At 38.6% G+C, this 14,188-nt stretch overlaps 1 protein-coding gene across 5 annotated transcripts in view; it reads left to right on the top strand.

The window, feature by feature from the left end:
* Positions 1-14,188, top strand: part of ARHGAP27 (Rho GTPase activating protein 27) — a 1,395,760-nt gene that overhangs the window by 1,301,719 nt on the left and 79,853 nt on the right. For all 5 annotated transcript variants that reach the window (XM_044055389.1, XM_044055387.1, XM_044055388.1 and 2 more), the window contains 2 exons: positions 3,132-3,209; positions 11,746-11,880. In XM_044055389.1, coding sequence (XP_043911324.1) covers positions 3,132-3,209; positions 11,746-11,880 — 213 coding nt within the window. The remainder of the gene's footprint in view (positions 1-3,131; positions 3,210-11,745; positions 11,881-14,188) is intronic.

Below are 14,188 nucleotides of genomic sequence, written 5' to 3'. Positions count from 1 at the left end.
ACCCATATTTATCTCCAAAACTGCTCTTAACTTTAAGAGACTGATGGAGAACAAACATGTCTTTTTCTAAGACATTCAAAGGCATTACAAAATGCAGACCATGGTGCTAGGAAATATTATGAAAACTAAAATTACATTTCATGATAGCAACTGTACAACCCAAAGGGTGATCTGCCTTGTGATTTGTGCAGTATGTCCAGCATTTTATGTTGGCAAAACTGAGTGTGCTTTAAGGATACACATTTATGAACATAGGTTAATAGGTGTGTGCTAGGCTAATGGCCCTGGGGCCTTTACAGGCCTAGCCCATAGAAGTGCCCTTGCATTGTGCCACCCGTCATTAGTTCCCAGTGCCTCTATCAAGTAGAGCCACTGGAGTGATCCCCGGGGTGAACTTTCTATATCTCATCCACTCATCAAGATTTTGCTTGAAGAGAGCTACTGAGGTACTCTACTTGACATGTATAGGAAGTCTATTCCAGAGAATGAGCAGTCTCTGGGTTATGAACCTGTCCCTCCAGCATGTTCTGTTGATTGTGGCATTGAGGTTGAGGCTCTGGAGCATGTGGTGCGGAGGGGTTGGGATTTCTTTAGATGTAGTATTTCTAACAGAACTGGGTCAGACATGGCTTTGTAAGTCAAGCAGAGATCGCCTCTTAGTAGACGATATGAGACAGAGAATAGCTGGAGTTTTTTGAGTCTGTCAGTTTAGGACATATGTTTAAGGCCTAGGATCCTCTTCATGAGGTACTTTTGTGGCCTCTCCAGCTGTTGCAGGTGTCTGGTGAGGTACATGCCAAATGGGGCATTGTACTCGATGACTGGCCTAATGAGGGAAGAGTAGAGAGAGACGATGACCTCTTTCCTGCTGGATGCAAAACCCTTGGTAATGAGATGTGCCACATAGAAGGACTTTCTGACCACAGTGGCAATGTGATGGTCGAATGAGAGGTTGATGTCAACCTGTGCCCCCAGATCTCTTATAACGCCTTCAGTGTTCAGTGGGCTACCATCATGTGGTAATTAGTGGGAACCGAGTTTTTCCCAAAGGGGATGACAACGCAATTTTTGGCATTAAGCTTAAAGCCATGGTTTCGACACCAGTCATTGGTCTCAGTGAGGCCTTTCTGTAGGCTGTATGCATCACTTGAGGAGTTAATAATGGCTCCCAGCTTGCAGTCATCTGCAAATTTGGTCAGCTAGAGTACCTCCGTGTTGGCCTGGACTTCTGAGAAGTAGATGCCAAACAGGAGAGAACCCAGGACTGATCCCTGTGGGACTCCACTCGTGACTGGATGGCAGTCTGACTTGGAGTCCACTGCTTTCACACTGTGGGTTCTATCTATGAGCCAATTTGCAACCCACCTAACAATATAGGGGTGTTTGCTGATTTTATCAATAATTCCTGAGTGAAGAATGATATCAAAGGCCTTGGCCAGATCGAGGTAGGCTATATGAATTGCCTTACCTTCATCTACTGCTCTGGTGACTGACTCAAAGAAGTCAACCAGGTTGAGCAGGCATGATCTACCTTTCACAAAACCAAACTGCATGGGATCTAGAGTTTGGAGAGTCCCTATATCCTTGTTAATTAGCTCCATGATGATGCACTCCATAGCCTTACATATCGGACTCGTCAGGCTAATGGGGCGATAATTTCCAGGGTCTGTAATCACTCCTACATATTTATGATTTCCCAGCAGAAATGAAAACAGTGCCTTGTTTAGAATTCCAGCCAGTGTAATGGATTCAGTAAATTCAGTTTTGGTATACTGATATACTGGAAAAGATTACATTGAATTTTACAGGGGGATTGGAAGAAGTTTTTAAAAGTACATGCACTGCACTGGGAGCTACTTTTCCCCCGGAGCTGAATGATTGTGTTTCCATTGCACCTGTCCTAAAGTTAAAAGCTAATAAATTATAAGTTATATATTTCCGAAAGTGAATTTTAGTATAGCATCTTTGATGTGCTGTTTTTAATGATTAGTAAGAGAATGTTTTTTATGTTTCTTGAAATATGATTTATGTTGTTGCGGAACTTGTTTTTTATTCTGGCTCTTTAAAGAAAAAGTGAACTTAATTGATAAATTACCTAACTAGCAGTGAAATCGATGTCAGTTTTGTATATAGTGGCTCTGCAATGGGACATGTTTATTCTGATAAAGTTTCTTCTATGAGACAAAAGTGCTTAATGTTTTAAGATTTTCTTTTTACAGTTTGTTTTAATAAATCGATTTAAACCACCACCGGACCCTCAGTGGAATTAATTTTATTTGGTTTCAGTCTATCTGGCTGACGCTGCACCATATTCTTTGTATTCATTCTGATGAGCTCATACAGAGTCAGAAGGCACCATCTGTGTCCTTTGCTTTCCTGTCACACTCTCACATCTCATTTGTGTGAGAAGCACAAATGTGCTCCGAGTATCCTGTAGTCATTTTCTGTCACTTGCCTTATTGACTTTCATCTCAGATGATGTCTTGAGACGCAGTGTGGACCACTGCTGTCTGCTGAAGCTGCCTCAGACAGTTCCCTTGTTGGTCCTTCTACCTTACAACACAAGATGTATATAGACTTCCTGTGTACCATTCTGTTGTGTATGTCTCCCCTCTCACCATAGTAAGTGAAGACACGGGAGTAGGGTGACTGACATTATGATGATATATGGACAACATGCTGCTTCATTTCTGTGTAACAAATCATTCTTTATGTGCATTTTCCTGCCTGCTTGTAAGCTAAATTGTAATGTGCTGGTGCCATGCCTAGCGTATGTTTCCATGCCCTGCCCCCATTGAATACTGGGAAAGATCCACCTTCCATGTAGCCTGGAATTAAATTAAGCAGTAGTCAGGGAATAAATTAATTGGTGTATGTCTGCTGGGGTCTAGAGGGTGACAGTTGTGCATGGAAAGATGAAGGAAGTGCCTGCTCTACAGGGTCATGTTCCTTATCTGGCTAACATCAAGCCGTTTTATTTCATGCCTCACAGTCAGACAATGGATGATGTCAGCAGTTACCACTGTATTGCATGCCAAACTACCTTGTGTATTATTATTATTATTTGTAATTGGATTGTTGTGCCATTGTGTCTCAAAAACAGTTGTAGTAATATGTCATTTTCATGATAGGTCTAGACATTGATGGACTTTATCGTGTCAGTGGGAATCTAGCAGTTATACAGAAACTGCGATTTAAAGTTGATCATGGTAAGTTTTCACTCCTTTTTGAAACAATATTGATATTTTTTTGAGATTCTCATTTAAGTGCAGTAAAGAGAGAGACAGAAAGAGATGTTGGTACATCAGCACAGTAATCATGTAATTTAGTGACATTTGAACTCAAGACAAAGTAATAGCAGTTATTTTTGACACAACTAAAAATACATCCTATGTAAAACTAAAGTACCTATAACATTTATAAGTTGTGTCAAATCCCGCAAGTAAAATATTATAAAATTATATACTCTACATTAAGACATGGCCAAATTTATTTTGAAGAGAAAATTTATACTAATGCAGAGTCATAGCCTTATATTTATCTAGTAATAAAGTCAGTTTAGACCAAAATGTGTAATTAGGTGTCTATGTCTTATTGTAATAATATTAATTTCATTTTCATTTACATTTGTAGTTATATTCAGAAATTCAGAAAAAATGAAAAAAAGGCACACATTTTTTCAAATTTCAGTTTTTACATGCAACAGCTAAGAGACAATAAAGAAGAGGCAATTGTTCTCCGCTAATGCACCAAGGAACTGAAGCATTAACAGAACTATCTGACAACAATACTTAAGTAGAGCAGTTAGCTTAAATGTTGCCAAAGATTTTGTTAAAACATTATAGTTGTAAAACATACTGTCAGTCGGTTCTCACTTCTGTATTACATCTCCTGCAATAGTTGCTGTCCTTATGGCTTTCATTTGTATGGTCACATGTTCACTTAGTTGGCATACAAATGGACAAGTTGTTTTAGAGAAGATTTCTTTTATTGATTGGGGCTGCAGAGAGACGAGGACTTGCCCCCCCCCCCTGCAGAACCCATGTTGAAGCCTGTTTGAGTAGTTTGGGTTTGGGGTCTGCATGGAGAACAGGTCTTTTCTCCCTACGGGACTTATGTCTTAGGCTGCTGCAGTATTTCAACATGCTGCGTGTCCATATGTCATGTAGCAGTCAAACATCTGGTCATCCAACTAAAGATGACATGTTCTGTAACTGAACCTAAAACTATGGTTTTGTTCACGTCAGTTAAATTTAGACAAGTTGTTTGAAATATTTCCAGAAATAGTGTTAATTCAGTACTGTAAACGTTATATAATGTGACAATGCTGAAAATGTCTTTTCTTCTGGTTTGGTCATATTTTGTACATTTGTAGGTTGCTTTGAACCAGTAATCATCTTCAGAATTTAGCCCATATTTATGAATAATATTGTCTGCTGATAAAATGACAGTTCCTTTTACACAATTATACCAGGAAGACAAACCATTAAGTCATAAATCCAACATTTTTACATCTATAAATCTCAGTGTAAAATATATCACAAATATAGAGAAAATCTACTTTTTAATGTTGAGTATTTGCATATAACGTTTTTGAAGAATTTCAGTATAGCCTTAATTTAAAGTTTGTAAACACACTCACACACTTATATGAATCTACTAAACTTCCTTGAAAGCAAAATCATCAAGAACAAAGTACTCAAACAAATGTGTTCATACCCAATCACAAGTTTAAAAAAAAAAATCAAAGAAGAAAAATAACATAACTTTTTCCCCCTGTGCCTTCCCTGCTGTTTGTATAAACCATTTCCAAGATCGTGCTAGAGTGAGAAAAGGGCAAATTCCAAGTCCATACTGTACTGTGGTCTCGCATGTGAAAGGGTCGCAACCTTTAAACATTCCATCACTTTTAGCACTCGAGCAAATGATGGATTACATTCAGCTGCTTGAACTAGCTGTGAGTCTGTGCATGTGTGTTTCTGTGAAATATATATATATATATATATATATATATATATATATATATATATATATATATATATATATATATATATGGGTCTACTACGGTTGATTGAAAACTCACTTGACTGAAAATAAAATTACTAGGACCACTTCACTTAAAGCTCACTTCACTGAAAACTCATTTCACTGAAAGTTATAAATGGCCTTTTCCCCACTGTAATGTGACCCTGGAGTTAGTATATAAAGTAAGGGGGGGTGGGGGTGAAGCCCCCCACATATTTTGGTTATATATTCTCTTTTGGAAACAGTTATTTATTGCACTTGTAAGTATCACTGTGTATAGTTTAAAATGTTTATAATATGTGGGCGGCTATACCCCTGCACCCCCCCAATGTGGGGGGTGTGCACCCCACCCCCTTACTTTATATACTAACTCCAGGGTCGCACTACAGTGGGGAAAAGGCCATTTATAACTTTCAATGAAATGAGTTTCAAAGAAATGAGTTTTTAGTGAAGTGAGCTTTCAGTGAAGTGGTCCTAGTAATTTCATTTTCAGTTAAGTGAGTTTTCCATCAACTGTAGTAGACCCATATATATATATATATATATATATATATATATCTCATGGGTGACTGCATCCCTGACTCCCCTGCACAAATAAATAGATATACCAACTCTGAAATTGCACAACAGTGAGGGCAAGAAGAAACTTCTTACCCCGCTGTTTGGCAGTTTTGTATTAAAAGTTACTGCCAACAGTAGTAAAACTTATAACAAGAGAAGATTTGATCTGTAAAGCTGACAAATTCCCTTTTAACCAAATGACTGTCTGTACATTGTAACTGTGTGCGTGTGTGTGTGTATGTATATGTGTATATATATATATATATATATATATATATATATATATATATATATATATATATATATATATGGATTCACTTTAGAAGCTCGAATTCCCAAAAACCCAAACTTCATATGGTCGAGACCATAAGATCGATTTTTTGAAATTCAAACTCCTAAAATGAAACGTAAAAAAAGTCATACATCGCTTTTGCAGGAGAGCTTTGCCCCCCTGCACTCCACACCCCCCTACTTAAATATACCAACTCCGAGATCACGTTACAGTGGGGAAAAGGGAAATTTCCCATTTCGCACTGTATGCGGAAGCGCAAAACGGGAGATTTCCCATTTCCTGTCAACATCGCAAAAAAAAAATGAAAGCATTACTTACACACAGAGCATACAAGGATCCTTGCCTCTGTGTGCAAGTAATGTTTTAAGGTAAGTAAAGTGTTATTTTTTAACACTTTACACATTCGAGTTACTGAAAGCTTGAGCATATGGTCTCGACCATATGCAATTCGAGCTTTCAGTAATTCGATTATGTAAAGTGCTCCCATATATATATATATATATATGTATATGTATATGTAGATAGACAGATATATAGATATGTGTGCGTGTGTGTGTATGTATGTATTAAACAAGTAATCTCCGTGGTATCCTCAAAGTCTCAAAACAACCCACTAAAGTGCAGTGGGTCCAAAAACAAAACAGTGTAAGAAACGTCTCTGTGTGGAAGATTTTCAGTCCATATATTTCTAGTTAATCACTGTATATTAATCAGATCAGACAATAGTAGTAGAAGTAGTGAACTTAACGTCAAGTCAAAACAAAACAAAAAGTAATAATAGAAAATATATAACTGTACAGCATTACTAAGTATGTGAACGTAATTGAAAGTAATCCAAGCAAGGCAGGAATCTGGCACAAATCCCTGCCTTGCTTTGATTACTTTCGAAGCATCTGGACACGCAAACCCCAAGGTACTCCCCCAGAGTCTAGAAACACCGCAAGGGATGGGTAGAGCAGTGGCACTCCCCCTTCAAGAACATATAAAATGATGAAGGCTTGTTGAAATGAAATGCACTTGTCTGCTTTGAAGATTGGAAGATCAATAACAACCATGAAGAAACACCCAGGCTCCTGAGATTTGTCTTATAGACGTTCTAAGCAGCAAGCATGGCTTTCCAACACCATGGATTTTTTACTGTATTTTTTAGATCACTCATTGATTATGTTACAGTTTTTAAGGTTCCTCAACTCATCCATCCAGCTATTTTCTGACTCACATCTAGTGGATCTGTATTGAATAACTGAGGGTAAGCAACTCTACCCAAAGAAAGGATTAACAGTTAATTTTCACTTTTTTGTTTGCAAAACAATTATTTTCTAACTGATCATAGCCAAGACCCCTTAAAACTCCAAAAAGAAGAAAAATATTCAACAAAACAAAATGCATTATAAGAGTAAAGATTAAAAAAAATAAGTAACCAAACCCTAAATGATTAACTCCAATCCAAAATCAAATGTAGACAGACATCAGCAATAGTCAGGCAGAGAACAGAAAGTCACACAGCACTAGTGTGTGTGTGTGTGTGTGTGTGTGTGTGTGTGTGTGTGTGTGTGTGTGTGTGTGTATTTATGATTTCTGTATATGTAAGTATATTACATGTGATTGAAATTTATGTCAAAGTAAAAAAAAAACAAAAAAACATAGTTATAATGAAGGTTGAACATAAATGATATCAAAAACCTAAGCCCCGAACCTACAAAAGATCAGAAAAGGAATACAATTTCCTGTTCTGGTCTTTACACTAATGTAAGCGTTAGAGTTACCATGCATTACTAAGGGGGGGGGGGTAAATGTTAGACTTAGCACGCATTACTATGGTGGGTAAGTGTTAGAGTTAGCACTCATATCTAAGGTGGGGTAAGTGTTAGAGTTAGCACCTATTACTATGGTTAGGTAAGTGTTAGAGTTAGCACTCATTACTAAGGTGGGGTAAATGTTAGAGTTAGCACTCATATCTAAGGTGGGGTAAGTGTTAGAGTTAGCACGCATTACTATGGTGGGTAAGTGTTAAAGTTACCATGCATTACTAAGGTGGGGTAAGTGTTAGAGTTAGCACGCATTACTAATGTGGGCAGAGTGTAGTTCACATAAAAGTAATCCTCACCAGCTGATGGTGTTGGCTATACCCCCATGGATGACCGAGTCTGGCTAAAGGACTGTAGGTAGAGCTAGCAGTAGACGAGGCACAGGGGTAAAAAGGCCATAGAACAAAGCAAGGGGACAAAAAGAAATAGCTCCACAAAAAAAATGCATACACCAGGCCTCACAGAGATTATTGTATATCAACATCACTTCAGAAGGCCTCAAAGCAGAATGAAGATTTGTTATATTTTATGTAGTCTAATCTGTTTTTATCCAGTTCAAATATTTCTAACATCTAATCTAATATAGCAAAAGCTATACTAGATATATATCTCCAAAGAAGCAAACAAAATTAAATTAATGCGTCCTCTGATTCTTTTTTTTTTAACTGCTATACAAATGTTTGTATCCCTTCTGCCATTATGATACACAATGTGTATTTCTTCATCATTATTGCAAAGAAATGCTGAAAAGTGAAGCAAAAATCGTATTTTACTTCAGTTGGGTGGACTCCCCCAGCAAAGCTGGAACTTCCACTGAGTGACCTCCCAAGCCTCTTGTATCAGAGGCAAATGGGATACATGCAAATGATCCTTATGAACATCAGGTGTTTCAGCTAATTGGTGATTCTGAATGCGTATGACTTGTTTTGTCATTTTACTGGACAATTTCAGGCCAATAAAGCCAAACCCCACTAGCTGTGGATATGCATATTTTGGCCTTATGACCTCCACAGCACAAGCAGAATGTTTGACTAAGTTAATTAGAAAAACAGGGTTGTTATACCCAGCTGATGTCCATTATCATAAGGGTCACGGTAGAAATATCCCAAGTAACAAACTAAAACAATGAGTGAGAAGGTAACTGAAAAACCAATCAGTAAAAACAAAATGAAAACTCCAGCAAAGCTGGAACTTCCACTGAGTGACCTCCCAAACCTCTTGTATCAGAGGCACATGGGATATATGCAAATGATCCTTATGAAAATCAGGTGTTTCAGCTAATTGCCGATTCTGAATGCCCATGACTTGTTTCGTCAGTTTACTGGACAATTTCAGGCCAATAAAGCCAAACCCCACTAGCTGTGGATATGCATATTTCGGCCTTGTTATGACCTCATCAGCACAGCACAAGCAGAGTGTTTGACTAAGCATTAGTATGGTTTTTCAGTGACCTTCTCACTCATTGTTTTAGTTTGTTGTTTGGGATATTTCTGCAGTGACCCTTATGATAATGGAGATCAGCTGGGTACAACAGCCCTGTGTTTCTAATGCTTAGTCAAACACTCTGCTTGTGCTGTGCTGATGAGGTCATAACAAGGCCGAAATATGCATATCCACAGCTAGTGGGGTTTGGCTTTATTGGCCTGAAATTGTCCAGTAAAATGACAAAACAAGTCATGGGCATTCAGAATCACCACTTAGCTGAAACACCTGATTTTCATAAGGATCATTTGCATATATCCCATGTGCCTCTGATACAAGAGGTTTGGTAGGTCACTCAGTGGAAGTTCCAGCTTTGCTGGAGTTTTCGTTTGGTTTTTACTGATTGATTTTTCAGTGACCTTCTCACTCATTGTTTTAGTTGGGTGGACTCCTGAGAAGTCGCTCTATTTGAGCTCCTATCTTTAGACATTTATGGTGTTGGTCCTTGATGTTGCAGTACAATTTTGCACCATCATGTGGCATCACTTGTAGTGTGAGACCTCTCATCATGTGGCGTCACTTGTAGTGTGAGACCTCTCATCATGTGGCATCACTTGTAATGTGAGGCCTCTCATCATGTGGCGTCACTTGTAGTGTGAGACCTCTCATCATGTGGCATCACTTGTAGTGTGAGGCCTCTCATCATGTGGCGTCACTTGTAGTGTGAGACCTCTCATCATGTGGCATCACTTGTAGTGTGAGACCTCTCGTCATGTGGCGTCACTTGTAGTGTGAGACCTCTCGTCATGTGGCGTCACTTGTAGTGTGAGACCTCTCCTCATGTGGCGTCACTTGTAGTGTGAGACCTCTCATCATGTGGCGTCACTTGTAGTGTGAGACCTCTCATCATGTGGCGTCACTTGTAGTGCGAGACCTCTCATCATGTGGCGTCACTTGTAGTGTGAGACCTCTCATCATGTGGCGTCACTTGTAGTGCGAGACCTCTCATCATGTGGCATCACTTGTAGTGTGAGACCTCTCATCATGTGGAGTCACTTGTAGTTTGAGAGAGTTTCTTTCAGCAGACTAGATTTGCCTGTTGGCTCAGGTCTAAGAGAGCCAGAGAGTTGGAACATGAACAGTAGTGTTGCCTGCTTTCCTTCCTTCTGGGAGAAGGAATGGGATGCTCACATTCATAGGGATTTCTTACTGTCTGTTGGAGACCAAGGGGTTAACTATAGAGTTTGTAGATGACATGTGGACCATGATACACAGCTTCATATGGGAAGATATGCCATGGCTTATATGGTGTCTCATTGCAATTTAGTTTGCTGTGTGAGTTAACCGTACAGTTTGTAGAAAGAAGTCCATCAGCCTGTCACTGTCCTAAAATTTTTCTCCCATGTCCAAGCTCCTTATTCTAAGAGGATATATGAAGAAAAGCTATGTGGGGAACAAAGGGCAACAGACAGAAGCTAACAACATGGAAAGAATTAAGAATTGGGAGTGTGAGATCCCTTGATCAGGGGAAAAAAAACCCATCTATTCTTTGTTAGGTCACTGTTGCAATGTTCCTTAAATCTGGGCCTTTCACCACCAGGTATCCATACCTTTAGCCACAGTCTAGCAGGGTACAGGATGGTTTACCATCAGGTGGCAGTGTAGAGGGTGATGTTTTTTTCTTTTCTTTTTCTTTTTTTATTAACTGAAACGGGACTATTTTAGATCAACGAAAAATCAAAATGTCGAACGCTCACATGAGCTTAAATGCAGGAAGGCAATGTTAATTTTTTTGGATTGGGATATTTGCCCTTTCCTCACTGTAGTGCGATCTCGGGGTTGGAATATATATTTAGCGGGGGATGTGGGGGTGCAGTCTCCCACAATAGCAATTTCGAATTTCTGAATTTACGCTTGTGAACATTCGATATTTTGAGTTTTCCTCTATATAATATAGACCCACTGAAACAGTGTACAGTATGTTAACATGCATTAGATACAGTGCTCAAGTCTGACAGCTTTTTTTAAAACTTGTTTGCTTTTAATTTTGAACTAATTTGTTTAGTGTGAATGGTATTTGGCATATATTTGTCTTGTGTGATGCTTAGACAATGCTGAAACAAAATAAGCATTTTTTCAAGGAGAGGATTATTGATCTGAGATGTAGTCTTCCTTGAGGACATTATTGAGTTGTAATACAGTCAGAAAATCCAAGAATATGCATGGAATTAGCATAAGAGAATTCTAGTGTAGCTGGAGGAATCGGACACTGCTGGCTAAGTGGTGTCTACAGCTTATCCAATAGATGGGAAAAGGGTAGAGTAGATGGACAAGTAGTCTTTATCTCCACTCATGGCCTGTGCTTCTGCATTAGATGAAACTGAAAGTATTTGAACTTTGTGATTTAATATGTTGGTGTGCATATGGTGCACTCATTGCTAAGAACAATGCGAGAAGTTTATACTCAAAAAATGTGAAAACAGTAGAGTGACCACAGATGATGAGAATAGGTTTGAAAAGCGGGTATCATCTGATAAGGTTAGACACTCAGAAGAACAGAATAAGATGAAATAACAGCTGCTGGTGTCTAGCATTTGCAAATAAAGCTTTGATGTCTTGTTTTTGTGTTAATGACAGAGGAGAATTTGGACTTGGATGATGGACAGTGGGAAGATGTCCATATTTTAACTGGAGCACTAAAGCTGTTCTTTCGAGAGCTGCCAGAGCCGTTGTTTCCATTCAGCAACTTTCAGCAGTTTATCACAGCCATAAGTAAGTACATTAGCATGTGTGCGTGTGTGCGTGTGTGTGTGTGTGTGTGTGTGTGTGTGTGTGTGTGTGTGTGTGTGTGTGTGTGTGTGTGTGTGTATCTGTTCCCTTTATGCATGCTTGCATGTGCAATGACACTGATTTACAGTTATTAAAAAATAAAATTACACTTTTTATGAAATCCATCCATCCACAACCCCTTTTTCACATTTCTGTACATGGGGTCACGGTGTCACTTCAGTAGTGACAATCATCTTGAGCCAAGGTTTACACCGCCAGGTGACTAACCCTGCTTTGGTAGTTCATCCATACAACACACTTGTACACACACTCACACCTATGGCCAACTTAGATTGTCCAATCCACATACTGCATGTCTTTGGACTGTGGGAGGAAACTGGAGCACCCAGAGGAAATCCATGCAAACACAGGGAGGACATACAGACTCAACAGAGAAGGCACCCCAGCTGAGAATCGAACTGGGGAACGTCTTCCTGTGAGGTGACAACACTATCTGCTGGGCCAATGTGCTGAAGTGACATCTAGAAATTGCAGGAAAGCAACAACAAAGCTTCCACTTGTACAGCAGGTGCAACAGCCCAACCAACAACCAAAATCAAATCCAAAAGAGGCCAGCACTCAAGTGAGAGGTCGATACAGACTTTATTAAGCCCGATAAAATACCCACAGACTGATTTAGGCCATAAGCTTTTTTCAGTGCATTACACATGAGCTTAAACTCAACACATTTATAAGAAAAGGTTTATTCCAATAATCAGCCGGTTCCACCCATCCAATCAATTAACAACCATTAAAAATGTTCATTCAACCCAGGGGAAAAAAGACCCCATCCCCCAATTTGACAATCCAGGTTCCTTCTTTTTGTTTAACTGAACATGTTCTTACTAAAAACGTCTTTGATTCCAATGCCAGTTGTTTTATACAACTTAAGGGTACGGCCATGGGTACATCATTTTCACTAATTTATGCCGACCTTTTTATGGACCTCCTGGAACAAGATATTATCTATGATGCTAGCCATAATCTGTTTCTGGGTGAAATAGATATTTGACAAAGATTTTTGGATGACTGCTGGATGGTTTGGAAGTCTGATGTTGAATATTTACAAGAATCTGTTCACTATATCTGAATGAAAATATGTGGGGCATTCAATTTACAGCTCACTATGACACTGACTTTATTTCATTTTTGGATGTCCTGTTGAGATGACTACAGGAGGGTATTTTAGAATCTTCTATTTATTGTAAGCTGTTCCATTCTAACACTTTACTCCATGCCTCCAGCTGTCATCCCAAACATATTATCCGAAATATTCCAAAATCACAATTTATGAGGGTTCATAGAATTTGTTCTACCAATGAGGGGGTTCTTATCATAACAGCAGCAACTAATAGGTAGATTTTGGGGAACGCGGATGCACCAATTCTCATATTGTTCAGACTAGTAGGGAGGTTCAGTCTTTAGACAGAGCAGATCTGCTGAAATATCAGTCAAAAAAAGCAGAAATAATGACACTATTTGACTGATTGCTAGTTATGACCACAATACTTTCGCATCATGGATCTTATTCAGCAACATTGGGACATCCTATTGGCTGATGATCAGTTTATTAACCTTTTAGGCCCTAGGTGTCAGGTCTCCTTTAGGAGAGGTAAAACACTAGGAGGATTTTTCCATCATTATAAACACAAAACACAATCTGTAAACACTATTCAGGGTACTTTGGCAGGTGGAATACTGGTGGGATATTTTCCATGTGGCCACTGTTTATTTTGTAGGCACATATGTAAAACCAAGGAATTCACTAATAAAAATACGTCTCGTATATTTAACATTAATGTTACGTATAGAGGTTCCTCTGCTGTCCAAAGGTCCAACTCCAGAAAAAAGAAAACCAAGTATCAGTAGAAAACAGGATAGGACCACCACAAGATGAAACATAAAACGAAGTTTAGTGCAGATGAATAAGCGCTTTCACGTGTTACCAAGGCACGCTTCTTCAGATTTCGCTAAACCATTCAAATTACATATTATATATACTCTCCTTCTAACTCAATTGATGTTAATTAAGCATCAATTAAGCCAATTTAAACCAATTGAAGCATCATAAATCATCCATTGAACATTCACTACTACATCACACTAATATAAAACTAGATCAAGTTCATTTGAATTGAATCAATAGGGTTAAATAACAAAATTAGCTGTGCATTAATATAGCAGCTACAAATAAATAGATAAATAGATAACATCTGTAGCATATAAATACTATGTATAAAAATAAAAATAA

This window comes from Protopterus annectens, chromosome 13.part0 (assembly GCF_019279795.1).
Source record: "Protopterus annectens isolate FY-2018-M chromosome 13.part0, PAN1.0, whole genome shotgun sequence".
Classification (NCBI taxonomy): domain Eukaryota; kingdom Metazoa; phylum Chordata; order Ceratodontiformes; family Protopteridae; genus Protopterus; species Protopterus annectens.
The sequence above is the reverse complement of the archived record's forward strand: the minus strand, read 5'-3'. Positions and strand labels throughout refer to the sequence as shown.